The sequence below is a fragment of the Bos javanicus genome, chromosome 10, assembly GCF_032452875.1.
Source record: "Bos javanicus breed banteng chromosome 10, ARS-OSU_banteng_1.0, whole genome shotgun sequence".
Lineage (NCBI taxonomy): Eukaryota > Metazoa > Chordata > Mammalia > Artiodactyla > Bovidae > Bos > Bos javanicus.
In genome coordinates this window covers 10,125,164-10,151,905 of record NC_083877.1, presented here as the reverse complement: position 1 = coordinate 10,151,905, position 26,742 = coordinate 10,125,164, and the positions used below count along the sequence as shown (strand labels likewise).

The following is a 26,742-nucleotide window of genomic DNA, read 5'->3' as shown; positions in this document are numbered from 1 at the left end:
AAAAGGAGTTCTTCAAACAACAGGAAACTATTTGGCCTTTCAACATCATTTCTTTTCAACAATGACCCTTGAGTAAATCACTGAGCTTTCCTGGGCTTCAGCGTCCTTTCATCAACAACAATAGAGTCAAACCAGAAGAGTTATTCTCCCTGGGCTCTAAGATGCTGTATTTCTATTTTCATTGGAAAGAAAATCTGGAAAAATAAATTGAGCAGATCTAAGAGTTATATGTACATACTCTATTTTAAATCAGATCCTCACAGTCATTAAAGTTAATGGAAAACTTGAATAGATTTTCCCCCTCTTTCTAGTTTTGACTTCAATCATTATCTCTAACTTGAAATTTCAGTTTACAACCTCAATTAGAAAGAAAGCTGAGTGCTGAAGAATTGATGCTATTGAACTGTGGTGTTGGAGAAGACTCTTGAGAGTCCCTTGGACTGCAAGGAGATCCAACCAGTCCATCCTAAAGGAAATCAGTCCTGAATATTCAGTGGAAAGACTGATGTTTAAGCTGAGACTCCAATACTTTGGCCACCTGATGTGAAGAGCTGACTCATTTGAAAAGCCCCTGATACTGGGAAAGACTGAAGGCAGGAGGAGAAGGGGGCAACAGAGGATTAGGTGGTTGGATGGCATCACTGACTCAATGGACATGAGTTTGAGCAAACTCCAGGAATTGGTGATGGACAGGGAGGCCTGGCATGCTGCGGTTCATGGGGTCGCAAAGAGTCAGACATGACTGAAATGAACTGAACTGAACCTCAGTTATGCATTCAACATGATATATATCTCATATGTATGGTTAGATTCTCATGTGAGAGTACCATAAGGGTTTTTTATTGCTGCTGTTCTGTCACTAAGTCATGTCTGACTGTGACCTCATGGACTGCAGCACGCCAGGCTTCTTTGTCCTTTGCTATCTCTCAGAGTTTGTTCAGATTCATGTCCATTGAGTTAGTGATGCTATCTAACCATCTCATCCTCTGCTGCCCCCTTCTCCTTTCACCCTCAATCCTTCCCAGCATCAAGGTCTTTTCCAATGAGCTGTCTCTATTTCTAGTCAACTGAATATTTGATTTCTCTTGGTTAATGTGGTTGTATTTTCTGGCTGCCTACCAATCTTTGACTATCTTTCCTATGTTTAGGGGTAATTTCCCATTCTAGAAGTCTTGCCTCAAGTTAACCGCCCCCCCCCAATTCACTTTCCCAGCTTTCCTGACAGCTAGGATTAGCAGGTGCATGATTGAGGCCATACATCAGCTTGAGAGTATGAGTGAGAAGCAGTGGGTGTATTGAAGCAGGCATCATGTAGACCCCTTATTTGAAGTGGGTGTGGCCAAAGCAGCAGTGAAGGAGGGACGTGGGCCTCATATTTCGTGTCAGCAGTGGGCTCACTCGTGGACTGGTTTGAATGTTCCTTGTTAAGATCAGTCTGACTCTAGTCCTCCTGAAGGTTCTTTGAACTTCTGAATAGTCTTTAATGAACCTTTTCCTGCTTAAACTTGATAGAATGGGTTCTGTTGCTGGCACACCAGAACACTGGCTGATAGAACTTATTTCTAAGATAATCTCTCTTGTGTCCAAGGTTTAAATATTTACTTTCCAAGGCAAAAGATGGTCTTTAAATTATCTGTTCTTAAACTCAATTTTTTAAGTTCATAAAATAATATAACTGTTCTTCTTTTTCCTGTTGCTTTATGTGTAATATTAGGTTGTCTATTTGATGTTTCTCTTTTTTCTTGAGGTAAGATTATATTGGTGTAAACTTCCCTCTTAGAACTGCTTTTGCTGCATCCCATAGGTTTTGAGTCATTGTGTTTTCAGTCATTTGTTTCTAGGAATTTTTGATTTGCCCTTTCATATTTTTAGTAACCTGTTGGTTATTTAGAAACATTGTTTAATCTCCATGTGTTCATGTTTTTTTTACAGTTTTTTTCCCTGTAATTGACATCTAGTCTCATAGCATTTTCATCTGAAAATATACTTGATATGATTTCAATTTTCTTAATTTACCAAGGCTTGATTTGTGACTCAAGATGTGATCTATCCTGGAGAATGTTCCATGTTCACTTGAGAAGAAAGTGTTATTTTTCTGTGTTTGGATGGACTGTCGTGAAGATATCATTTAGGTTCATCTGATCTAATGTGTCATTTAAGGCTTGCGTTTCCTTATGAATTTTCTGTTTTTATTATCTGTCTATTAGTGTAAATGGGGTGTAAAAGTCCCCTCCTATTATTGTGTTACTGTCGATTTCCCCTTTTATGTCTGTTGCTGCTGCTGCTGCTAAGTCGCTTCAGTCATGTCCGACTCTGTGTGACCCCATAGACGGCGGCCCACCAGGCTCCCCGTCCCTGGGATTCTCCAGACAAGAACACTGGAGTGGGTTGCCATTTCCTTCCCAAACGCATGAAAGTGAAAAGTGAAAGTGAAGTCGCTCAGTCGTGTCCAACTCTTTGCGACCCCATGGACTGCAGCCCACCAGGCTCCTCTGTCCATGGGATTTTCCAGGCAAGAGTACTGGAGTGGGGTGCCATTGCCTTCTCCTTATGTCTGTTAGTGTTTGCCTTATGTATTGAGGTACTCCAGTGTTGTTTGAATAAATATTTAGAATTGTTGTGTCTTCTTCTTGGATTGATCCCTTGATCATTTTGTACTGTCCTCCCTTATCTCTTGTAATCTTCTTTGTTTTCTCTAAAGAAGACACACATATGGCTAGTAAACACATGAAAATGCTCAACATCACTTATTATTAGAGAAATGCAAATCAAAAACTACAATGAGGTATCACCTCACACCTGTCAGAATGGCCATCAGCAAAAAAATCTACAAACAATAAATGCTGGAGAGGATGTGGAGAAAATGGAACCCTCTTATACTGTTGATGGGAATGTAAATTGATACAGCCACTATGGAGAACAGTATGGAGATTTCTTAAAAAATTAGGAATAAAGCTACCATAAGACCGAGCAATCTAAACTGGGCATATACCCTTACAAAATCACAATTCTGAAAGACCCATGTACCCCAGTGTTCATCGCAGCACTATTTCCAACAGCCAGGACATGGAAGCAGCCTAGATGTCCATTAATAGATGAATGGATTAAGAAGTTGTGGTACACACACACACACACACACACACACACAATGGAATATCACTCAGCCATAGAAAGGAACAAATCTGAGTCAGTTCTAGTGAGGTGGATGAACATGAACTGTTATACAGAGTTAAGTATGTGTCAAAAAGAGAAAAATAAATATGATGTATTACATATATACGGAATCTAGAAAAAATGATACCATTTGCGGGGCAGCACTAGAGATGCAGACACGGACAACAGACCTGTGGACACAGTGGGGGGAGGGGAGGGTGGGATAAACGGAGGGAGTAGCGTTGAAACATATACACCATGTGTAAAAATAGATAGCCAGTCAGAATTTGCTGTATGATGCAGGGAGCTCAATCTGGTGCTCTGTGATGACCTAGAGGGGTGGGATGGGGTGGGAGGTGGGAGGGAGCTTCAAGAGGGAGGGGACATATGTATACCTATGGCTGATTCATGATGATGTATGGCAGAAACCAATACAACATTGTGAAGCAATGATCTCCCAATTAAAAATAAATAAATTTTAAAAATATGATGCTTTAGTAACAGTTTTTTATTCATTCAGCAAATGTTGTGCTCAGAGCTAAATATGGGTGATTAGTAAGTCACAAGCCCTATCTTTGAAAGCTCACATCTGTTTCAAAGCTGAGCCTCTGTTGCTGGATGACTTAATAATTATGAGAATGCATAACATTAATGAGCACTTATACTGCTCCAGGCACATGTGTTAACGCATTGAATTGTCCCAGTAAGTACAGCTGTTATTCCTACAGATGAGAGAACATTCCAAGGAATGTCTCTAAGCTAAGCCGCTTGTTCAAGGCCAGATAGTATGCAGCAGAACTGAGATTCAGACTCAGGTGGTCTGTCCCCAGACCGCACATCCTTAACAACACTCCATGGCAATAAGTTTGTGCCACTGTGAGACTTTCAATTTCGATAATACTGTTAATGTTCATCATGTTTAAAACTGCTTCCCTCATTATAATAGTGAGAATCAGCCATCACGATTAGAGAAGGAAAGAGTAAAGACTCCTCCCCCTGATCTCTTTCTCTTAAAGATAAAACTGAGCCCCTAGATGGGCAAAAATCTTTCCTTCAGTTTCCGTGGGTACAGCTAAGAGGAATCAGAACTTTCAAAAAGATGGTTTAAATCTTATACCTCTCTTTCCTCGCTCTGACATCTTTGTGGTTTATTCTCAATGCAGCAACCAAAGTAATCCCGTCCTCTCTTGGTTCAAAACTCTTCTGTGTCCTCTCATATGATTCAGAGTAAAAGCCAAGATCTTTGTTAAGACTGCCAAGTCCTGACATAATGAGACTTTCCTAACTTCCAGATCTCAGCTCCTGTGACTTTCTCATCGTGTCTCCTGGTTCCTCGGCTGTTCCTCGAAAATGTGGGGCAAGCTGGCTTCCTTGGGCTTTGACCTCTTTGGACTTCTCCAAGATATCCTGTGTTGCCATCCTTATCTCCTCCAAGTTTTTTCTTGAAAATAACCTTTTGAGTAAGGAGCCTCTCTAAAATTTCAACCTCACCTCACTGATACAGGCTCTAGGAGAACCAACTTTGGCCTAGGAGAGAGGGGTTTCCCAGGACACAGGGCTTTCAGTGCTAAAACTGGGTTTGTCCCAGGCCAACCAGGCCAGTTAATCACACTGTGAATTTCTAGAACAGTGTCTGACTCATAGCAGCCTTACTAAATATTTATTGAAGAGAATGAATGAATAAGTAGGTAAGAGAAACAAGTACTTTTAGAGGGGAGTGAAAAGGATTATTTATTGCCCCTAAAGTCAGAAAATATAGGTATATCTGTTCATCATAGCCATGTTTAAGGCTTCTTCAGCATGGAAAGAAGCCCACATTTCATGAATGCGGAACCAATATTTCTTAATCTACTAAACAGAAAGGTATGATTTATCATTTTGCAGTTACCAAAAGTAGTTTGTAATCGTGTGTTCCATACTCATCTTCTCCAGAAACAGTTAAAATGGCTATGTTGGCTTTACTTTTTTTTAGACTTCAAAATGGTTTCCACATTTTAAAAACTATGTATGTATTTATTTTTGGGTGCTCTGGGTCTTCATTACTGTGCATGGGCTTTCTCTAGTTGCAGGGAGTAGGAGCTATTCTCCAGCAGCGGTGTGCAGGCTTCTCATTGCAGTGGCTTCTCTTGTTGTCAAGCACAGGCTCTGGAGGTTGGCGGGCTGCAGTAGTCGTGGCCCATGGGCTCAGTGGTCGAGACTCGTGGGCTCCAGAGTTGTGGCGCACAGGCTTAGTTGTCCCTAGTCATGTGGGATCCTCCCAGATTAGGGATTGAACCAGTATCCCCTTTATTGGCAGGTGGATTCCTAACCACTGGACTACCAGGGAAGCCCTGGTTTCCACATTTTAAATGGCAACGATGCATTTTTAAAGGTGAAGTTTTTTCCCATTAATAATGGTCCTGAGTGCAAATTCCCCCCTCTACCCTAACACTTCTTCTAGCTACTCCAGCTAGAACCTGCCTGGGGTTGCTTCCTGAGCCATTCTTCTTGTATAATGTGCTGTTCCAATCCCCAGTACCTCTTATTTTCTTGCACCAGTCTCTCCAACACCAGCTTCTTCAAATGAACACAATCTGATGCTGGTCTGTCATATATCATGTACTTGTTCCTCAAAATATTTTTGGCAAAGTGAAGTGAAGTGAAAGTTGCTCAGTCGTGTCCAACTCTTTGTGACCCCATGGACTGGATAGTTCTAATAATTCTGTATTAGACTGTATAGTTCTAATATAATTCTCCAGGCTAGAATACTAGAGTGAGTAGCCTTTCCCTTCTCCAGGGGATCTTCCCAACCCAGGGACTGAACCCAGGTCTCCTGCATTGCAGGCCAATTCTTTACCAGCTGAGCCACCAGGGAAGCCCAAGAATACTGGAGTGGGTAGCCTATCCCCTCTCTAGTGATCTTCCTGACCCAGGAATCGAACCAGGGTCTCTTGCATTGCAGGTGAATTCTTTACCAACTGAGCTATCAGAGAAGAGAATTCAACAAAGCAACGTAAAGAGTTACTCATCTTTGCATCCCTTGACCCTAGCGTGGTTTGTACATTCACTTGCCCACTCATTCATTCATTTAACATATCTTTTTTCAGTTCTACAATATGTCAGGTGCTGGGAATACATCAATTAAGAAGACATCTTCTCTGCTCCCTCTAGTGGGGACAGGCAAGTAAACAGGAATGATCAGGAGAGTATTAAAACTACATTGTACTTATTCACGATAAATATAGGGTACTACAGAAGCACATAGAAACAGGGGGCAGTAACTATCAGAAGTCAAGTACTAGGGAAATGTTTAACAAATGGATGAGTGAGTGGTTGGGTGAATGAATGAATGAATATAACTGGTATGGGAGCACAGAATCTTCAAGGTGAATAGTCACCATCACATGGAAAGATGCTTCTCCAATTTCAGTATTTTGAAAAGGTCAGCTCATATGAATCCATATCATGAAAAATACAACTTTTATTTCCCCCTCTCTCCTCTTCTCTCCTTTCTCTTCTGACCAAATATCAGAATGGAATGAAATGTGATTGTCAGAGTGCCAGCAATGTCCGAGTCAGCAGGCCCCCATCTGCTTTGCTCAAGACTCTAATAACTCTGATGTCAGGCAAAATTGCACCCTTCTGAAACTCTTTTCAGCATTTTCATTATTGATTAGACAGAATATCTGCTCGTCTTCAAGGCAGCAGGCTGTACAGCCAAAAGGAGTTGCTTAACTTTGCTTACGATTTTGCTCAAGGGTATAAAATTCTGGCTGTGTTCACTGCAAAGCACGAATTGTTTTTCCAGCTGAACTTTGCCTCTTAGCTTCAGCACATCTCTTCGATCCTCTGTGATTGTTTCCATGCCAGCTATTTGCAGGTCTGCATTGCTGATTCTACACACAGCACAGCAGGGTTTATCCAAGGGCCATCTACTGTTCCTGGTAACTCCCCAGTAAGGTAAACATCTGCTGTGGAACTGGAAAGAGCTGGTTCAAACCAGTTGTTCTTAGTTTCACGGATCATTTTTAACTTTTTACAATGACCTTTTCTTAATTTCCCTGTACCAAGTCAGAACCTGTAAGAATTTTGCTTTTGAGGAAAAGCCTCATTTTTTTCTAATTTTAAAATTTGTTTTTAATTGGAGAATAATTGCTTTACAATATTGTGTTGGCTTCTGCCATAAAACATCGTGAATCAGCCACAAGTACACATGTGTCTCCTCCCTCCTCAACCTTCCCCCCACCTGGCACCCCATCCCACCCCTCCAGGTTGTCACAGAGCCCTGGGCTGAGCTCCCTGTGCCCACACAGCAGCTTCCCACTGGCTCTCTGTCTTACACATGTTAGTATACATATGTCAATGCTATGCTCTCGATTCAGCCCACCGTCTCCTCCTGCTGTGTCCAAAGTCTGTTCTCTATGTCTGTGTCGCTCTTCCTCATTTCTATATGTTAAAATAGTTAAAGTGAATTATAAATAGTAATTTAATATTTTAGAATGTATCAAAAAAGTCATATGCATCTTTGAAAAGGAAGGACAAAATTAATTCAGATTCCTTAATACCCAGTCCATATTAAATTTTACCCAATTTGTACCTAACAGGCCTTTTATAGTATGTTTGTCAAATCTAGGATCCAATCCAGAACTTTGTATTGCATTGGTTTGTTTTGTACATGTGTGTGTGTTAGTTGCTCAGTCGTGTCCAATTCTTTGTGACCCCATGGACTAGAGCTGGCCAGGCTCCTCTGTCTGTGGGATTCTCCAGGCAACAATACTGGAGTGGATTGCCATTCCCTTCTCCAGGGCATCTTCCCAACCCAAGGAAAAAACCTGGGTCTCCTGTACTGCAGGCAGATTCTTTACCATCTGAGCCATCAGGGAAGCCCTTTATACACGTCAGCTTTCCCAATACACTGACTTGTGGAATGGACCGGGCCAGCTGTCCTGTAGAATATATGATTCACCTGATTGCTTCCTTGCCGTATTATTTACCTTGTTCCTGCTGCTGCTGCTGCTAAGTCGCTTCAGTTGTGTCCGACTCTGTGAGACCCCGTGGACGGCAGCCTGCCAGGCCCCTCCGCCCATGGGATTTCCCAGGCAAGAGTACTGGAGTGAGTTGCCATTGCCTTCTCCACCTTGTTCCTAATCATCTATAGTTTCTCTAAATTGGAAGTGGGATCTAAAGGCTTGATTAGAGTCCAGTCAGGCACCCTTGGCTGGTACATCATTGATGATATAGTGTTTCTCATTCTGTATCATGACAGGAAACTCATCGTAACTGATTTTCCCTCTTGCAATCAGAAATCTTGATATGAACTTTAAGATTATAAAAAATAAAATTTTTTATTTCATTGGAAAAGTAGTAACTACAAAATTAACATATTTGAACACTAAAAAGGTATCAGAGAAAAAGAAGTCTTCTACACTAAACTTTCAATCACAAGTTTCCCTTTCCTAAGAGGGAAGCAATCCTCCCAGAAATATTCTACACACATGTAATGGGAGCATGCTTTCACTTAGAACTTATCTTGGGAATCCTTCCATTTCCATACATGTTGAGCTCATGTATTCTTTTTCTTTTTAATTTTTGAATATTTTTTATTGAAGTATAGTTGATTTACAAAGTTGTGTTACTTTCAGATACACAGCAAAGTGATTCAATTATACACATGTATATATGCATATATATATTCTTTTTCAGATTCTTTTCCATTATAGATTATTACAAGATAAGTACAAGATAATGAATGTTGTTCCCTGTGCTATCCAGTAGATTCTTCTTATTTATTTTATATATACTATTGTGTGTATATGAATCTCAAACTCCTAATTTATTCTTCCCCACTTCCCCATTGATATCCATGTTTGTTTTCTATTTCTACTTTGTAAATAAGTTCATTTGTATCATTTTTTAAGATACTACACATAAGCAATATCATATGATATCACAGCATGTATTCTTTGGAATGACTCCATGGTCGTTATCCTGTACATGGTCCATAAATCACTTAACTAGTATTTCATTGACTGATATTTTGGTGGTTTCCAGACTTGTGTGACTAAGTAAGTGAAAGTCGCTCAGTCGTGTCCAACTCTTTGGGACCCCATGAACTATACAGTCCATGGAATTCTCCAGGCCAGAATACTGGAATAGGTAGCCCTTCCCTTCTCCAGGGGATCTTCCCAACCCAAGAATTGAACCCAGGTCTCCCGCATTGCAGGCAGATTCTTTACCAGCTGACCCACAAGGGAAGCCCTTCCAGGCTTATGTGTTTTTGCACAAATATGAAAATAAGAGTAGGTTACATTCTTAGAAATGACATTGCTCATCCAAGGGTCTCAGTTCAGTTCAGTTTGCCGCTCAGTTGTGTCCAACTCTTTGCGACCCCATGAATCGCAGCACACCAGGCCTCCCTGTCCATCACCAACTCCTGGAGTCCACGCAAACCCATGTCCATCAAGTCAGTGATGCCATCCAGCCATCTCATCCTCTGTCGTCCCCTACTCCTCTTGCCCCCAATCCCTCCCAGCATCAGAGTATTTTCCAACAAGTCAACTCTTCGCATGAGGTGGCCAAAGTACTGGAGTTTCAGCTTTAGCATCATTCCTTCCAAAGAAATCCCAGGGCTGATCTCCTTCAGAATGGACTGGTTGGATCTCCTTGCAGTCCAAGGGACTCTCAAGAGTCTTCTCCAACACCACAGTTCAAAAGCATCAATTCTTTGCTGCTCAGCTTTCTTTATAGTCCAAATCTCACATCTATACATGACCACTGGAAAAACCATAGCCTTGACTAGATGGACCTTTGTTGACAAAGTGATGTCTCTGCTATTTAATATGCTGTCTATGTTGGTCATAACTTTCCTTCCAAGGAGTAAGTGTCTTTTAATTTCATGGCTGCAGTTACCATCTGCAGTGATTTTGGAGCCCCCAAAATAAAGTCAGCCACTGTTTTCCCATCTATTTCCCATGAAGTGATGGGACCAGATGCCATGATCTTAGTTTTCTGAATGTTGAGCTTTAAGCCAACTTTTTCACTCTCCTCTTTCACTTTCATCAAGAGACTCTTTAGTTCCTCTTCACTTTCTGCCATAAAGGTAGTGTCATCTGCATATCTGAGGTTATTGATATTTCTCCCGGCAATCTTGATTCCAGCTTGTGCTTCCTCCAGCCCAGTGTTTCTCATGATGTACTCTGCATATAAATTAAATAAGCAGGGTGACAATATACAGCCTTGACATAGTCCTTTTCCTATTTGGAATCAGTCTGTTGTTCCATGTCCAGTTCTAACTGTTGCTTCTTGACCTGCATATAGGTTTCTCAAGGGGCAGGTCAGGTGGTTTGGTATTCCCATCTCTTTCAGAATTTTCCACAGTTTATTGTGATCCACACAGTCAAAGGCTTTGGCATAGTCAATACAGCAGAAATAGATGTTTTTCTGGAACTCTCTTGTTTTTCGGTGATCCAGCGGATGTTGGCAATTTGATCTCTGGTTCCTCTGATTTTTCTAAAACCAGCTTGAACATCTGGAAGTTCACGGTTCACATATTGCTGAAGCCTGGCTTGGAGAATTTTGAGCATTACTTTACTAGTGTGTGAGATGAGTGCAGTCGTGCGGTAGTTTGAGCATTCTTTGGCATTGCCTTTCTTTGGGATTGGAATGGAAACACCTTTTCTAGTCCTGTAGCCACTGCTGAGTTTTCCAAATTTGCTGACATCTTGAGTGCAGCACTTTCACAGCATCTTTCAGGATTTGAAATAGCTTAACTGGAATTCCATCACCTCCACTAGCTTTGTTTGTAGTGATGCTTCCTAAGGCCCACTTGACTTCACATTCCAGGATGTCTGGCTCTAGGTCAGTGATCACACCATCATGATTATTTGGTCATGAAGATCTTTTTTGTACAATTCTTCTGTGTATTCTTGCCACCTCTTCTTAATATCTTCTGCTTCTGTTAGGTCCATACCATTTCTGGCCTTTATTGAGCCCATCTTTGCATGAAATGTTCCCTTGGTATCTCTAATTTTCTTGAAGAGATCTCTAGTCTTTCCCATTCTGTTGTTTTCCTCTATGTCTTTGCATTGATCGCTGAGGAAGGCTTTCTTATCTCTCCTTGCTATTCTTTGGAACTCTGCATTCAAATGGGTATATCTTTCCTTTTCTCCTTTGCTTTTCGCTTCTCTTCTTTTCGCAGCTATTTGTAAGGCCTCCTCAGACAGCTATTTTGCTTTTTTGCATTTCTTTTTCTTGGGGATGGTCTTGATCCCTGTCTCCTGTACAGTGTTACAAACCTCCGTCCATAGTTCATCAGGCACTCTGTCCATCAGATCTAGTCCCTTAAATCTATTTCTCACTTCCATTGTATAATCATAAGGGATTTGATTTAGGTCATACCTGAATGGTCTAGTGGCTGAAATTCTAAATTTAGATATATATGGCCAAATTATTTTACAAATAGTTCCTACAAGTTTACAATTCTCCAAAAAGGTATGTATGATAATAGCTTTTCCTTTACATCCTCATCAATGCCAAGTATTATCAAAGGTTTTGTTTTTGTTAATAATAGAGGAAAAAATGGCTTATTCCTTTCATATGCATTTACCTAATTTTGAATGTGTTGCATATCTTTTCCTATATTTAATAGGTTAAGGAAATCTTTTTTTCTAATTTACAGGTTAAGGAAAATCTCCTTTGGTATATCAACTGTATGTAAATATTTGTGGCAGGATATTGGATTGCTTTGTACATAATAAAAATTTATAGATTAAAAATAAAAAATTATTGTTCTTTCCCCCGTCTTTTTCTTGCAATGGAAAGACGAAGAGCAAATACTTTCCACACTTCCAATAAGGGTGCCTTTTAGGAATGTGGACCTCATTTCTCCATTATATTTTGTCTAATATACTGTTATATCGACAGAGCAAGAGGGAAAGAGGTTTTCCAGAAAATCTTAAAAGATTATAGACATTGGAGAATGTGGAGAGGAGATGGTATGAGCTGCATGTGGGCTATGGGAGCTGAGAGTTAACCCCCAGAAGTTTCCTAAGAAAGGAGAGGACCTGCTGCCTAGGAAGGAAAGAGTTAAGTTGGACCCAGGAGGTACCACATTAAGGGATACTGTGTCAGCACTCAGAAGTTGCCTGAATTCTCTGTCAGTGCCTGCAGACTCACTACCATCACCTCACATCATCTCTACCAGGTGCCCTGTGCTTCCAGGGGCACCTACCTCACAGCCTCATATCCTATAGTGGAAAAGTGATCATCAGGCAAGGGTGATGATGCTAGCACTGACCCCAAGGCTTTGCTTGGTCCCTGGCTGTGTACATTTCCCTATCATAACACTTGTGTGCCCAAGAACCCAGGGTGGAATTCTGAAAGCCAATAATGTAGGCAGCCCCTCACAGCATCTGCATAGATGGGAGGACGCTTGAACTAAGACAGTTCAAGACCCCTAACTGGAATCATGGTTAAACCCTTGTTACACATTATTCCCACTTGACTTTACCTTTGTTTAGAGTATTTCAGGTTTTGTGCACACATTTAAATTTTTTATATGGTGAAATTTATGAGTTTTTTTTTTCTTTTATGGCTTTTCTTTTACAGATTTATATTTCAAACTTTGATCAACCTTGAACTTGTTCCAAGAGATCCAGTTTTTTCTTTCTAGGTGATTGATCAAATGTCCAATATTATTAAACAATTCAGCTTTTCCTGACTGACCTGAAATACCTCCTAACCAATCCAGTTTTTCCTTACTGATTATCCCTTTATCTCTCTCTTTCTCTGATCCCTTTATCTCTCTCTTTCTTTCTCTCTCTCTCTCTCACAAACACACACACACACACAGACACACACACACACACACACACACACACACACACACATATATAGGCTTCCCAGGTTGTTTAGTGGTAAAGAATCTCCCTGCCAATGCAGGAGATGCAGGAGATGTGGGTTCGATCCTTAGTTAAGGAAGATCCCCTGGAGGAGGAAATGACAACCCATTCCAGTATTCTTGCCTGGGAAATCCCATAGACAGAGGAGCCTAGCAGGCTATAGCCCATAGGGTCACAAAATAATTGTAGGTGACGTTCTATTACCTTTCAAAAAAAACCTATGTTTTAAAAACAAATTCCATATATATATATATATTTTTTTTAATTTTTGTGATTGATTTTGTTCTGTATTTTTATAATGTATTTTTGAGAGTCTAACCTCTAGTCTAGGTTTTTAATCTTTGCTTTTTGATATTTGCTATCACCTTTATGAATCTAATCTTCAGTACCCATTTTCACTTAGGGATTTGATTACTGGCTTGATTGCTGTCTCCCTTTTTGACTCTCCCTTTCCTCCTCCAAGTCACCTCTATCTCCTTCCTCCCTCTCTCTTCTCTACATAACTCTCTGAATCTCTCTGGGTGTTCCTGGCTGCAGAGAATTGCTTCACCATTAATCTAGGGGTTTTATCTTCTGTGTGGTATGGATGGAGAAGTCCTGAGGCTACTGTAAGAGGACTGAAAGTCAGAGGCAGGAAGCTTAACTCCAAAACTTTAGAACATCAGAGAACTCCTGATTCCAGGAACATTAATAGACAAGAGCTCATGCAAAAGTCTCCATACTTATCCTGAAACCAAGTTCCACCCAAGAGCCAACAAGTTCCAGCGCAAGATACACCACACTAATTCTCCAGAAAACAGGAACACAACCTTGATCATTACAAGATGGGCTGCCCAAAGCCATGCCAAACCCATAGACATCCCAAAACTCACCACTGAACACTTCATTGCACTCCAGAGAGAAGAAATTCAGCTCTACCCACCAGAACATAGACGCAAGCTCCCCCAACCAGGAAACCTTGACAAGCCACCAGTCCAAGCCCACGCACAGGGAACAGACTCCACAGTTAAAAGGAGCCATGAACTTCCAGCCTGCAGAAAGGGCACCCCAAACACAGCAATCTAAACAAAATGAAAAGGCAGGGAAATATTCAGCAGGTGAAGGAACATGATAAAAACACACCAAACCAAACAAAAGAGGAGGAGATAGGATGTCTACCTGAAAAAGAATTCAGAATAATGATAGTAAAGATGATCCAAAATCTTGAAAACAAAATGGAGTTACAGAAAAATAGACTAGAGACAAGGATTGAGAAGATGTAAGAAATGTTTAACAAGGACCTAGGAGAAATAAAGAAGAGTCAATCAATAATGAATAATGCAAGAACTGAGACCAGAAGCACTCTGGAGGGAACCAACAGTAGAATAACTGAGGCAGAAGAGAGGATAAGTGAGGTGGAAGATAGAATGGTGGAAATAAATGAAGCAGAGAGGAAAATAGAAAAAAGAAAAGAAAAGAAATGAGGACAACCTCAGAGACCCCTGGGACAATGTTAAATGCCCCAACATTCGAATCATAGGAGTCCCAGAAGAAGACAACAAGAAAGGGCGTGAGAAAATACTTGAGGAGATAACAGTTGAAAACTTCCCTAAAACGGGGAGGGCAATAGCCACCCAAGTCCAAGAAACACAGAGAGTCCCAAACAGGATAAACCCAAGGTGAAACATCCCAAGACACATATTAATCAAACTAACAAAGATCAAACACAAAGAGCAAATATTAAAAGCAGCAAGGGAAAAGCAACAAATAACACAAGGCTAACAGTTGATCTTTCAGTAGAAACTTTTCAGGCCAGAAGGGAATGGCAGGACATACTTAAAGTGATGAAAGAGAAAAACCTACAACCAAGATTATTCTACCCAGCAAGGATCTCATTCAGAATTCAGATATGAAGGAGCAGTCAAAAGCTTTACAGACAAGCAAAAGTTGAGAGAATTCAGCACCACCAAACCAGCTCTTCAACAAATGCTAAAAGATCTTCTCTAGACAGGAAACACAGAAAAGGTTTATAAAAATGAACCCAAAACAACAATGGGATCATACTTATCAATAATTACCTTAAATGTAAATGGGTTAAATGCTCCAACCAAAAGACAAAGATTGGCTGAATGGATACAAAAACAAGACCCCTATATATGTTGTCTACAAGAGACCCACCTCAAACCCAGGGACACATACAGACTGAAAGTGAAGGGCTGGAAAAGGATATTTCACGCAATTAGAGACCAAAAAAAAGCAGGAGTAGCAATACCCATATCAGATAAAATAGACTTTGAAATAAAGACCATGATAAGAGACAAGGATACTACATAATGATCAAGGGATCAATCCAAGAAGAAGATATAGCAATTATATATGCACCCAACATAGGAGCACCTCAGTACGTAAGGCAAATGCTAACAAGTATGAAAGGGGAAATTAACAGTAACACAATAATAGTTCAGTTCAATTCAGTCGCTCAGTCGTGTCTGACTCTCTGCAACCCCATGAATCACAGCACACCAGGCCTCCCTGTCCATCACCAACTCCCGGAGTTCACTCAGACTCACGTCCATCGAGTCAGTGATGCCATCCAGCCATCTCATCCTCTGTCGTCCCCTTCTCCTCCTGCCCCCAATCCCTCCCAGCATCAGAGTCTTTTCCAATGAGTCAACTCTTTGCATGAGGTGGCCAAAGTACTGGAGTTTCAGCTTTAGCATCATTCCTTCCAAAGAACACCCAGGGCTGATCTCCTTCAGAATGGACTGGTTGGATCTCCTTGCAGTCCAAGGGACTCTCAAGAGTCTTCTCCAACAGCACAGTTTAAAAGCATCAATTCTTCGGCACTCAGCCTTCTTCACAGTCCAACTCTCACATCTATACATGACCACTTAGTGGAAGACTTTAATACCCCACTCACACCTATGGATAGATCATCCAAACAGAAAATTAGCAAGAAAACATAAGCTTTAAATGATACAATGAACCAGTTAGACCTAATTGATATTTATAGGGCATTTCATCCCAAAACAATGGATTTCACATTTTTCTCAAGTGCACACAGAACGTTCTCCAGGATAGATCACATCCTGGGCCATAAATCTAGCCTTGGTAAATTTTAAAAATTGAAATCATTTTAAGCATCTTTTCTGATCACAATTTTAAAAAACAATTAAAAATACATTCCTACTATATATATAAATTCCATTGATTTTAAAAAATTCATCATATCTGGTGCCTTTAACCACTAGGTTATATATAGAGATTATCTGGCAAGGCCACACCTTTTTTACTATCTCTCTTTTTCTAATTTTCTCATGAGCCCTACAGTATCTGCCCCCATGTGAACTTGAGAGTTTGCAAGTCTATTTCCCCTCAATCTTCATGATTTTTCCCCTGGGATTTTATTACATTTATTAATCAATTTAGAATAACTTTGCATCTTAAAATACTGTCTTTCTCTTTATGACCATGTGTATGCTATGCTATGCTATGCTAAGTCACTTCAGTCGTGTCCGACTCTGTGCGACCCCATAGATGGCAGCTCACCAGGCTCCCCCATCCCTGGGATTCTCCAGGTAAGAACACTGGAGTGGGTTGCCATTTCCTTCTCCAATACATGAAAGTGAAAAGGGAAAGTGAAGTCGCTCAGTCGTGTCCAACTCCTAGCGACCCCATGGACTGCAGCCTACCAGGCTCCTCTGTCCATGGGATTTTCCAGGCAAGAGTACTGGAGTGGGGTGCCATTGCCTTCTCAGGACCATGTGTATAGATTTCTTCATCTTATTTTGCATCTTCAAATTTACTTCAACAACTCTTACACATTTTTTGTAATATTATTCCTAGATATTTAATCATTTTGCTGAAAATATAAAATAGATCTTTATCCACTATACTTTCAAAATAGTTGTTGAATGTGTATAGAGAAGTGATGACTTTTGTATATAACATTTTCAACCAGTCACTTTACTGAATTCTGTTGTTTGTAAGAACTTTCCAGATCATCTTGAGATTTCTAGCTATATAATCATTTCATCTACATAAATTTTAATTCACTTTTACATTATTTTAAGTTATCTAAGTGCATTGTCTAGTATTGCCAGACCAAGGTAATAACAGAGAGGAACTGACCATACTTCCTTGACTTTATTTGGGGGCACTTTATTGATCTTTATTAAATTGGAGTTAGAACCACATGGTTTGAAATAATTTTCCCCAACTTGTTTTTATTATTACCTAAAATTTGATCCAATTATTATATAAAATTTGAATCTTTCAATGTAGGAAATCTATTTTTTAAAGACTTTATTGGCTATCTGTTTGTCTCTTGGAAGTTTTATCAATGTCCATCTCATCAACATTCTATTCTGACCATTGTACTTATTATACCCAAAATGAAATCTGTGTGTTTCATAAATCTAGGATGACTTTTGTCATACATACATATATATATTACAGAGAGAGAGGAGAGAGAGAAGGAGATGGGGAGAGAGAGATAAGGAGAGGGAGAGAGAGAGAGAAGTAAGAGCCCGGAACATAATAAATGCTTGTTGCTATTACTTTGCAAAAATATCCATGAAATTTAAATGTTCAAACACTTATAAAAGATGAATTATTTTTAATTTTATTAATTATTACAAATTGATATATTGTTTTGAAAAATAGAGAAATCAGCACATAACAAATAGCTCAAACATGTCAAGAAAATATTAGACTATGACAAATTTCAACTCTGACTTTTATAAATGTCTTCTTCAGCTGTTAATCTATTTTTACTTATTTAATTTATTTATTTACTTATTTAAAACAATCAACAATAAGTGTTTCACTGAGCATCTATTATATGCCTGGCACAATGCTAAATACTTTGAGGAAAAATATAAGAAGCATCTCGCATGGTCTTGTCCTTAGTGGTTTATAATCTAGATATTTATGATTTATAGAGATACACTGAAAAAATTCTGGGACCTAATACCTTTAAGTAAAATTATCTTTGAATTTAATCACTTTGGAAGGCTATATGATTTTTTAAAAATCCTAAAATATTTTATGCATCTGTTCCTTTGGGATTGCCTTTGGAGTCATTATACAAATCACTCAAGAAAGGCAGACTCATTACTTTAATTTTAGTTTAGAATGCTGCTCTATCCTTCTGTACCTAGTTTAGTCACCTGAATTAATCACTGCGTTTGTTGCTCACTAACTTTGGGTTATTTTAAAATCTCACATTCACTCTAACTGACACGTTTTACTATTCTTGATGCCCTTCCAAGGGATGTCCTACAGCACTACTGGACACTCAGTACCTGGAGGACGAGAAGCCTTTCTCATCAGCTTTGCATCTCGCCCAGCATCCAGCTCTCGCTTAAGCACAGCAGGACTGTAAAACGAACCCTGTATTGAATTGTCAGCGCATAAGCTGACACTTGTTCAACAGCGGGAGACATCAGGGTAGGCTGAGGATAGAGGCATGGAAAGGTTCCAGATGGGGCTTGAGGGGGATTTCTTCCCATTCTGCTATTTCAGTATTTTCGTTCATTACTCCTTAGGCATCTGGCTTTGACAATGAAGGACAGAAAGAGGTCTGCCAGAAGCCAGCCGCAGATTCTCCCAATACTCCCTTCTAGCCCTGTGTTTGAAAAGATATATAGTTAATCAATTAAAAGATTTATGTCTATTGTATAAGTCAATATATTATATGTGTGTGTGTGTGTGTGTGTGTGTGTGTGTGTAGGCTAAATACACCTAAGTTTGGTGGATGATCAGGCTAAAGTTGAATTTCAGTTTTAACATATACACAGAAAAACTGTGCCCATATCCATTAATTTCAGGAGTCTTTCCATATTTCTATTCTTAATAACAGTCAGGGGTTTCAAATCACCTTATAGAAAAAGACAATGTGTTTGAATTTTACATGTTTTTGTGAATTTTATTCATCCAGAAATATCTAGCAGGATCCTTCTAACCCTATTCAATATTTTAACATAATGACAAGTATATGAAGCCAGTTTTTAAAAATTTTTAATCAATTTACTTTTGGCTGTTCGGGGTCTTCACTGGTGCGTGGGCTTTTCTCTAATTGTCGTGAGCGGAGGCTGCAGCATATGGGCTTCTCATTGCAGTGTCTTCTCTTGCTGAGGAACACAGGCTTTAGAGAGCGCAGGTTTCAGTGGCTTCAGTTCTCGGGCTCAGAAGTTGTGGTTTCCGGGCTCAGAGCACAGGTTCAACAGTCATGGCGCCTGCGCTTAATTGCTCTGAGGCATGTTCGATTCTCCCTGACCACGGACTGAACCCGTGTCTCCTGCAATGGCAGGTGGATTCTTTACCGCTGAGCCACCTGGGAAGCCCCTGAAGCCAGTTTTTAACATAAGGAGACAAAGTAAAATTCTTCAGAAACTAAAAACAGAATACAAATTACTCAGTATTTGTATCTTGTTTTTAGAAAAAGAAAGAACACAAGGTTCCTGGTCACAGACTTTTGTGTTAAAAATATTTTTACAGGTTTTTTCACTTTACCTATTAAACAACTAATAAGCCCGTTTTTTTGGATGATGAAAATGTCAGAAGTCTATGGGTTTTTGGGTAATTACGAAGTTTTGTGAACATCAGTATGTTTGGGAGTTTAGGGTACAAGAAATGTCTGTCTTTAGTCTACAGAATAATGTTTTAAGTTGCTAATGAATTTCAAAGATCCTTAGACAATGTATATTAAAATAAGCCATTTCTCACTTATCTGAACTATTTTAATCATCATCAAAGTATGCTTTCCTCACCTTTTAATTATATTTCTATTTAGTTGTTTTTTTTTTTTTTTCTAAGCATGAGACCTTAAAAAAATCTTTCTGAATACATTTCAGAAATACATTCAGAAATACATACATTTCAGGAGAAATGTTTGCCTAAATGATTTCTTGCGTACGTCTACAATCTAAACATATTTGCATTCAGAAAATTGTCCCAGTTCAAAAATGGAGACTATTCTAAATCTCTTCCCCACTGAAATGGATAAAGTACAAAAATGGATTAAAGACATAATAGCACTGATTAGAGAAGATGGCAGGGAAGATAGCTGGTTTATGAAAGATGGAAAAGGGATGGCATTGTTTGACAGGGGAAAGAGAGAGGGAGATGGGAAGAGTATAATTCGAAACAGAACAGTGATTTAAGAAGCCTCCCAGAAAAATGTCTCCAACAATAAAGTGATTGATTGTAACAAACAGCATAATTTAGATACTGGAGAACCTTAGAGAAGGGGAAGGCCTGTTATTCTTCTTTCAAAAATAGAAAAGAAAGTTAATTAGACTTTCCTGTAAAACCAAATGTTGTATAAAGGAAGTTGTAGTCCATCTATGATGTAAATTAAAATGTCTGAATTTGGACTATGAATGAAATGTAAAAGGAAAGACTCAGTTTGACCTTGATGCTTGGAACATTCTCCTACACAGGGCTCAGGTTCTGTGAAATAGGTTTATTCCTATTTCTCTTGGTTCTGTAATGAATAATGTTTAGAAAATCATGACATAGTACCAAGATATTAGGTTGGAAATTTGATTAGTGGCACAAGATACGATAGAGATCAGATATTAAAGCAAGATGGACACTGCAGAATTTTCAGAGTAGGTGGCTAAGAGCCAGTCAGCTGACTCACTCACTGACTAAACACTGGAAAATCAGATCATAGAGACCAATGAGTCGGATACTTTGCTTGTGGTTAAATTGAGATTTGACCACACTCTTAGAATTCGTCTCCATGAAGGAAGGATGAAAAGTCTTGTAGTCAGTTTTGAGCCTAATAGGAGAGGGTGCGCCTAAAATCAGGCTCAAGAGAAACACCAAGAAGGAAAATGAGACTCTCACAAATAGGGTATATCTGTAGTTGATCCATTGAGAAAGTCAGGATCTGAGAGTGAAGCAGAGAAAAAAATTTTACAGAAAAATGCAATGCCTGTGGCATGAGAAATAACAAAATTTCCTGGTGGAAACCTCTGAAGAGCTGTAAATACGCTCATGAGGACCTGCCAGGCCCAGGGCGTGTGGTCTGGTAACAGCGTGCCCGTCAGGCAGTAGCAGTTTACTGCTTTTCCAGCTTCTCTCCTCACTCTTTGAATCTGAAGAGGTCAGAAAGAGTGGTCAGCAATATGGGAAGGGAGGGTTGGGAGCAAGACAGAGAAAGAGAAAGATCAGAAGAGCCATCCCTGTCTTCCTACATGTTAAAATCTTCTGCTAGAAAAAAGGAGAATTTTAAGCTTGAAACAAGTTCCAAGTTTTGATTTCACATGGAATTGAACACTTAATTACTGAATTGCCGTTGTGTTTTCTTATACTGTTTTTAGTTATAAACACTGATGATCTAAAAGGAATGGTATACCATAAAGAAACCAAGTACATGAGGGAGGAAAAGCGGGAGGAAATAGAGGGAGTCAATTCTTATTTTACAGAGAATGGAATCAAGAGATACTGCCTTATATTAATGGATTAAAAAATAGGTGGTTAAATATGAAATTCCAACTTGTAAAGATAACTAACAGAATAAGCAAAAATGTGACAAGGCAAAATTGGCAAAAGGAGAACAGGGAAAGTGGGAAGATCATCTGATTTAAATTTTTCAGCTTTCATAATTACCACTTAAAATTGATGAAACAAAAGTTAGAGGAACAAGACTTCAAAATATGAATGGCAAATAGGTTATCCTTGGGATAGGATGGATGTCAGGAATGGACTGGCTTTTACCCTTCATTTTATACATCTCTATACTTATGAATTTTTATTACCATGTGCATGCATAATGTTAACAATAAATGAGATTAGAGGAAAATAGTAATGTTAATTTAAAAATTCCTACCTGGCTCTAATCCAGGGTTTGGTGTGCGTATTGAGACCACTTCCCCAGCTGCCATGTTTTTCTGAAGCTGGTGACAAAAATCCCCTCTCTGGGGCCAGCTCCTCTGCAATCGCTCTGATGTGATAGGGCTCAAAGCCACAGCACCCGCCTATGTACCTGACCCCCAGGTTGTAGGCTTCTCTGGCATTCTTTTGAATATCCCATCTGGTTGCAACTCTGGGCTCCAGCACTGTAATACTATAGATATGGTACTTCTGTTACCACCTCTGTTTTCAAATTTTTTTTTTCCAATGACAAAACTAAATTTTAGAGTATGAGTTCTTCAAATAGCTCATTTTTGGTTGACTTGAAAGCCTTTGTCTTATGCAATCTCGTATCATAAGTCTGTGTTGTATTATAGTTGTTCCTTACAGTCATTTCTATTTTGTCACAAGAAATCACAAGATTTCTCATATGCGCCCGAGCTCACCAAAGGGATATTCAGGGAGATCCAGAAACCCTCCTTTGCCACAGTCGGGCATGTGGAACCCCAGGGACCACACCATCAAGGGCGCTTTCAGCTCTGCAGCCTGTCGGGCTTCCTTCATGAGGCTCACTGTCTTCAGGCTGGTCCACGGCCCAAATCGGCAGTTCACACCAACAACTGAGGCCCCTGTGCAAAGAAATACATTTATTTACTTGTTTCACAATTTATTTACTTGTTTATTTTTTAAAATTGAAGTCTAGTTGATTTACAATGCTGTGTTAGTTTCAGATGTACAGTGAAGTGATTCAGTTAAACATATATCTAAATATATATATTCTTTTTCAGATTCTTTTTCATTATAGGTTATTACAAGATATTGAATATAGTTCCCTGTCCTATACAGTAGGTCCTTGTTGTTTATCTATTTTATACATAGAAATGTGTATCTGTTAACCCCAAACTCTTAATTTGTCTCTTCCCACTTCCTGTTCCCCTTTGGTAACTATAAGTTTGTTTTCTAAGTCTATGAGTCTTTTTCTGTTTGGTAAATACATTCGTTTGTATTATTTTATTAGATTCCACATGTAAGTGATATGATATGATATTTGTCTTTCTCTGACTTCATTTCTATAGACTAACAACAAAACATCAGAAAGAGAAATTAAGGAAACAATCCCATTTACCATTGAATCAAAAAGAATAAAATACCTAGGAATAAACCTACTTACCTAAGGAGGCAAAAGACCTGTACTCTGAAAGCTATACGACACTGATGAAAGAAATTGAACATGACACAGACAAATGGAAAGATATATAGTGCTCTTGGATTGGAAGAATCAATACTTTAAAAATGATCATACTACCCAAGGCAATCTACAGATTCAATGTAATTCCTATCAAATTATGAATGGCATTTTCCCCAAAACTAGAACAAATAATTTTAACATTTGTATGCAAACACAGAAGATGCTGAATAACCAAAACGATCTTGAGAAAGAGGAACAGAGCTGGAGGAATCAAGCTCCCTGACTTCTGTCGGTACCACAAAGATACAGTTTGGTAGTTTGTACCAAGTACATTTTGGTGAAGTGAAGTTGCTCAGTGACTCTTTGCAACTTCATGGACTGTAGCCTACCAGGCTCCTCCCTCCATGGGATTCTCCAGGCAAGAGTACTGGAGTGGGTTGCTATTTCCTTCTCCAGGGGATCTTCCTGACCTGGGGATCAAACCCGGGTCTCCCGCATTCCAGGCAGACGCTTTAACCTCTGAGCCACCAGGGAAGCCCCTGGTACAGTACAGTTTGGTACTGGCACAAAAATAGACACAGAGATCTTTTTTTTAATAGTTGGAAGGTGCCTTAGAAATTAGCTATCCCCCTCCACTTCTTAAGTTTTACTGATAAATCAATTCCTATTAATGATTTTATTTCCAAACTGCTCTGCCAATCTTAAGAAACATTGTTAAATTTCATAAACAATAACTGAACTGCTTATCACACCATGGGTCCACATCACCTGCCTTCACCAGCTTCACAGCACATTCTCCAGGTGTTACACCATGCATGTCTCCCTCTGGGCCGATACACATAGTGGCTGCCACAGGCTCTCCAGATTCTTTTAAGACTTCTACAGCGTGTTCAAAATACTAAGAGAAATTTAATGTTTTTCTATTGGTCCAAATAGAAGGCACACTTTAAGTGGTAGACCATAAATGTTGCAAAAAATAGTTATAAAAATTACCAAATATATATAACAAAATGTGCTAAGAAATGTGTCTCTATCAGACTGACTAAAGAATATTTTTTCTCAGTAAATTTTAATTCTTTTAACAATAACATATAGATTTTCATTCAGATATTATACTACTAATTAAAAAGATTTTAAAGTAATTAAGTACTTAAAATTATGACTTTGAAGGAACAAAAGTTTTACTTATAAATTTTGGACTCTTTTTTGTTTTAATGTAACTAGGGTGGTCTCTGAAGAATAGTGAATAGTAATAGTTTTTTATGATTTACACTTCAAAATACTTTTCTATTCACTTCTAGTTAGATAGTCATACACTCATGACCACGTTCAGTCTCTAAGTCATGTCCTACTCTGTCTGACCCCAGGGACTGTAGCCCACCAGGCTCCTCTGTTCAGGGATTTTCCAGGCAAGAGTACTAGAGTGGGTTGCCATTTCCTTCTCCAGGGGATCTTCCTGACCCGAGAATTGAAATCATGTCTCCTGTGTCTCCTGCATTGGCAGGAGGATTCTTTACTACCGAGCCACCTGGGAAGCCCTGTTATTCATAAGTGCTTCATAAAATAGGAATGGAAATCTGATTATTTCCCCAGGTGAGGATACTGAGGCCCAGAGAAGGGAGGGGTACCTATTGAGTGTCTTTGCTGATGGTGGAGAGGACACCTTGTCTGGTAAACCCAGGCCATTTGCTGGGGTGTGTCCCCTGCACTTAAGGAACCCCCTAAAGAGCCACAATTGAAGAGCTGATCTTAGTTTAAGTAGGTGGAGAAAAGCTAGCAGAAATCTCTGTGTTTCTTCCTTCTTGACTTAGATTCTGCAGAAGCAATGGAATCGTGGAGAAAGTCAAAAGAGAGGCTTTTAAAAAACAAACTTATGTTCTCACCCATGTGGAGAACATGCAGGGTGGAGTTTGCCTTCATTTTTGTAGATGACTTTCCAGGTGGATTAGCCAGGCATGGGTAGCCCTAAGCCTTGAGAAGGATGATGAAGCAAGGTTTCTCATAGACTCGGTAGGATGACTGGGGAACTGGCAGTTGGGAGGCTATTGTCCTTGTCAAGGGTAAAACCTGGGTTGAGGCCTTGACTCAGACAGTAGCAATCATGATGGGAAATTAGGGAGATGGGAGGAAGAGAATACTCTGGGACTTCATGTGTAGTCAGTGACAACTTTTATTGATTCTAACTTCAAAATACTGCTCATGTGTTACAACTTTAGTGAAAGTGGAGAGATGGGGTGAGCAAGGCATGGACGGAGGTGGGCAAGTAAACACTGCTTGGCCCTGAGTGTTACTGGGGGGCCTGGAGGAGCCCCAGCAGCTGCCTGTCCCCTAGGTTTCGCTCCCTGACAGCCTCTGCTCCCCAGCCCCCAGCTCCTTCCTGCCCTGCCTCTCCTGTAGGAGAAGATGCTCCCAGAATCCCTGTCCCCGTTCACTTACCCTACATTGTAGGGTCCCCCAAGAGTCAGCTGCTGCAACCACCCAGAATGAAACCAAAGGCTACAGGTCGGCCTGTCCTGGCTCTGTTCTTTGGCTTCACAGAGAATCTAGCACACAAGCGAGAGGACGTTGGCTTTGACCATAGTGCATGTAAGCAAACCTTTGATCATGCACAGGGAGGGAATGAGGCCACAGGGCAGTCCCATACTCTTATGAAAGTTGAAGACTATGCAGTTATATCAAAATAGAGTTAATTTTTTCCCTATAACATTGGCTTACCTCTGCAATCAAGAAATCTACATTTTTCCTGGCAAAAATCTCTAGCTGTAGTCGAAAAAGCTTTTTAATTCTAACTTCATCCTTGTGGTGTGCGTACAACGATGTCCGGCAGATCCCCCCTGCTACCAAAGCATCCCCTTTGTTGGCTACTTTTCTGGCGAGGTCACAGGCAGCGGTGTTTACAGCTTCCCACTGAAGTTAGAGAGCAAGACTTCACATGGTGAGCCTGGCATTTGAAACGTGGAATGTAATAAGTAACAAAGAGGGCAATGAGCAAGTGGCATGAGTACAAGTCACTGGTTTAACCTGAAGTTCGAGAAGACCAGCAGAGTTGGGTACCATCTCCTGTACTCCCAATGAGCTTGTATTTCCATTATTGTACTTACCACGCTGGTCTTAGTGAATGCTCATTTTTGGAGAATCCCATGGACAGAGGAGCCTGGAGGGCTACAGTCCATTGGATTACAAGGAGTCAGACACGACTGAGCGACTTAGCACGCATGCATGGGCCTCCCCACTGGGCTGTGAGCCACTTCAGAATAGACTCTATGCCTTTGTATTGTCTCTGTGTTTAGCACAGAGAATGGACTATAACAGGTACTCAGTAAATGTTGGTTGGTTGAATGAATAAATGGGCGTTAATGTTTACAAGTATTAATACTCTCCATTTGCAGAATATCTAGCAATACTTCCATAGCCTTCACCTTATCCATTTTTCCCAACAACCCAATGCATGTAAACATGTTATCACACAGCCAGTAGATGGCAAAGTTGGGTATCAAACCCAGTTCTCCTCATTCCTAGCCAGTGATGCTGTCTTCCCTGGAACCATCCTGTCTGCAGATGTCAGAAAAAGAAGAATGTGAAATGAGAAGGTAAAGAGAGATCTGTAGTGTCCTTTCTCAACAAAAACCTAGCACGGAGAATGGCCATGCCCTTCCAATAGTCTGTTTTCCCCCAGTC

General features: G+C 39.9%; 1 protein-coding gene across 1 annotated transcript in view; it reads right to left on the bottom strand.

Moving 5' to 3' along the window:
• Positions 1–3,643: 3,643 nt before the first annotated feature.
• The window catches only part of BHMT2 (betaine--homocysteine S-methyltransferase 2), a 30,482-nt gene continuing 7,383 nt past the window's right edge, over positions 3,644–26,742 (bottom strand). Inside the window, 7 exon segments of the mRNA XM_061430037.1 lie at positions 3,644–15,932; positions 18,317–18,588; positions 18,591–18,639; positions 21,853–22,081; positions 22,322–22,504; positions 23,833–23,962; positions 25,780–25,971. Coding sequence (XP_061286021.1) covers positions 18,556–18,588; positions 18,591–18,639; positions 21,853–22,081; positions 22,322–22,504; positions 23,833–23,962; positions 25,780–25,971 — 816 coding nt within the window. The 3' untranslated portion in view covers positions 3,644–15,932; positions 18,317–18,555.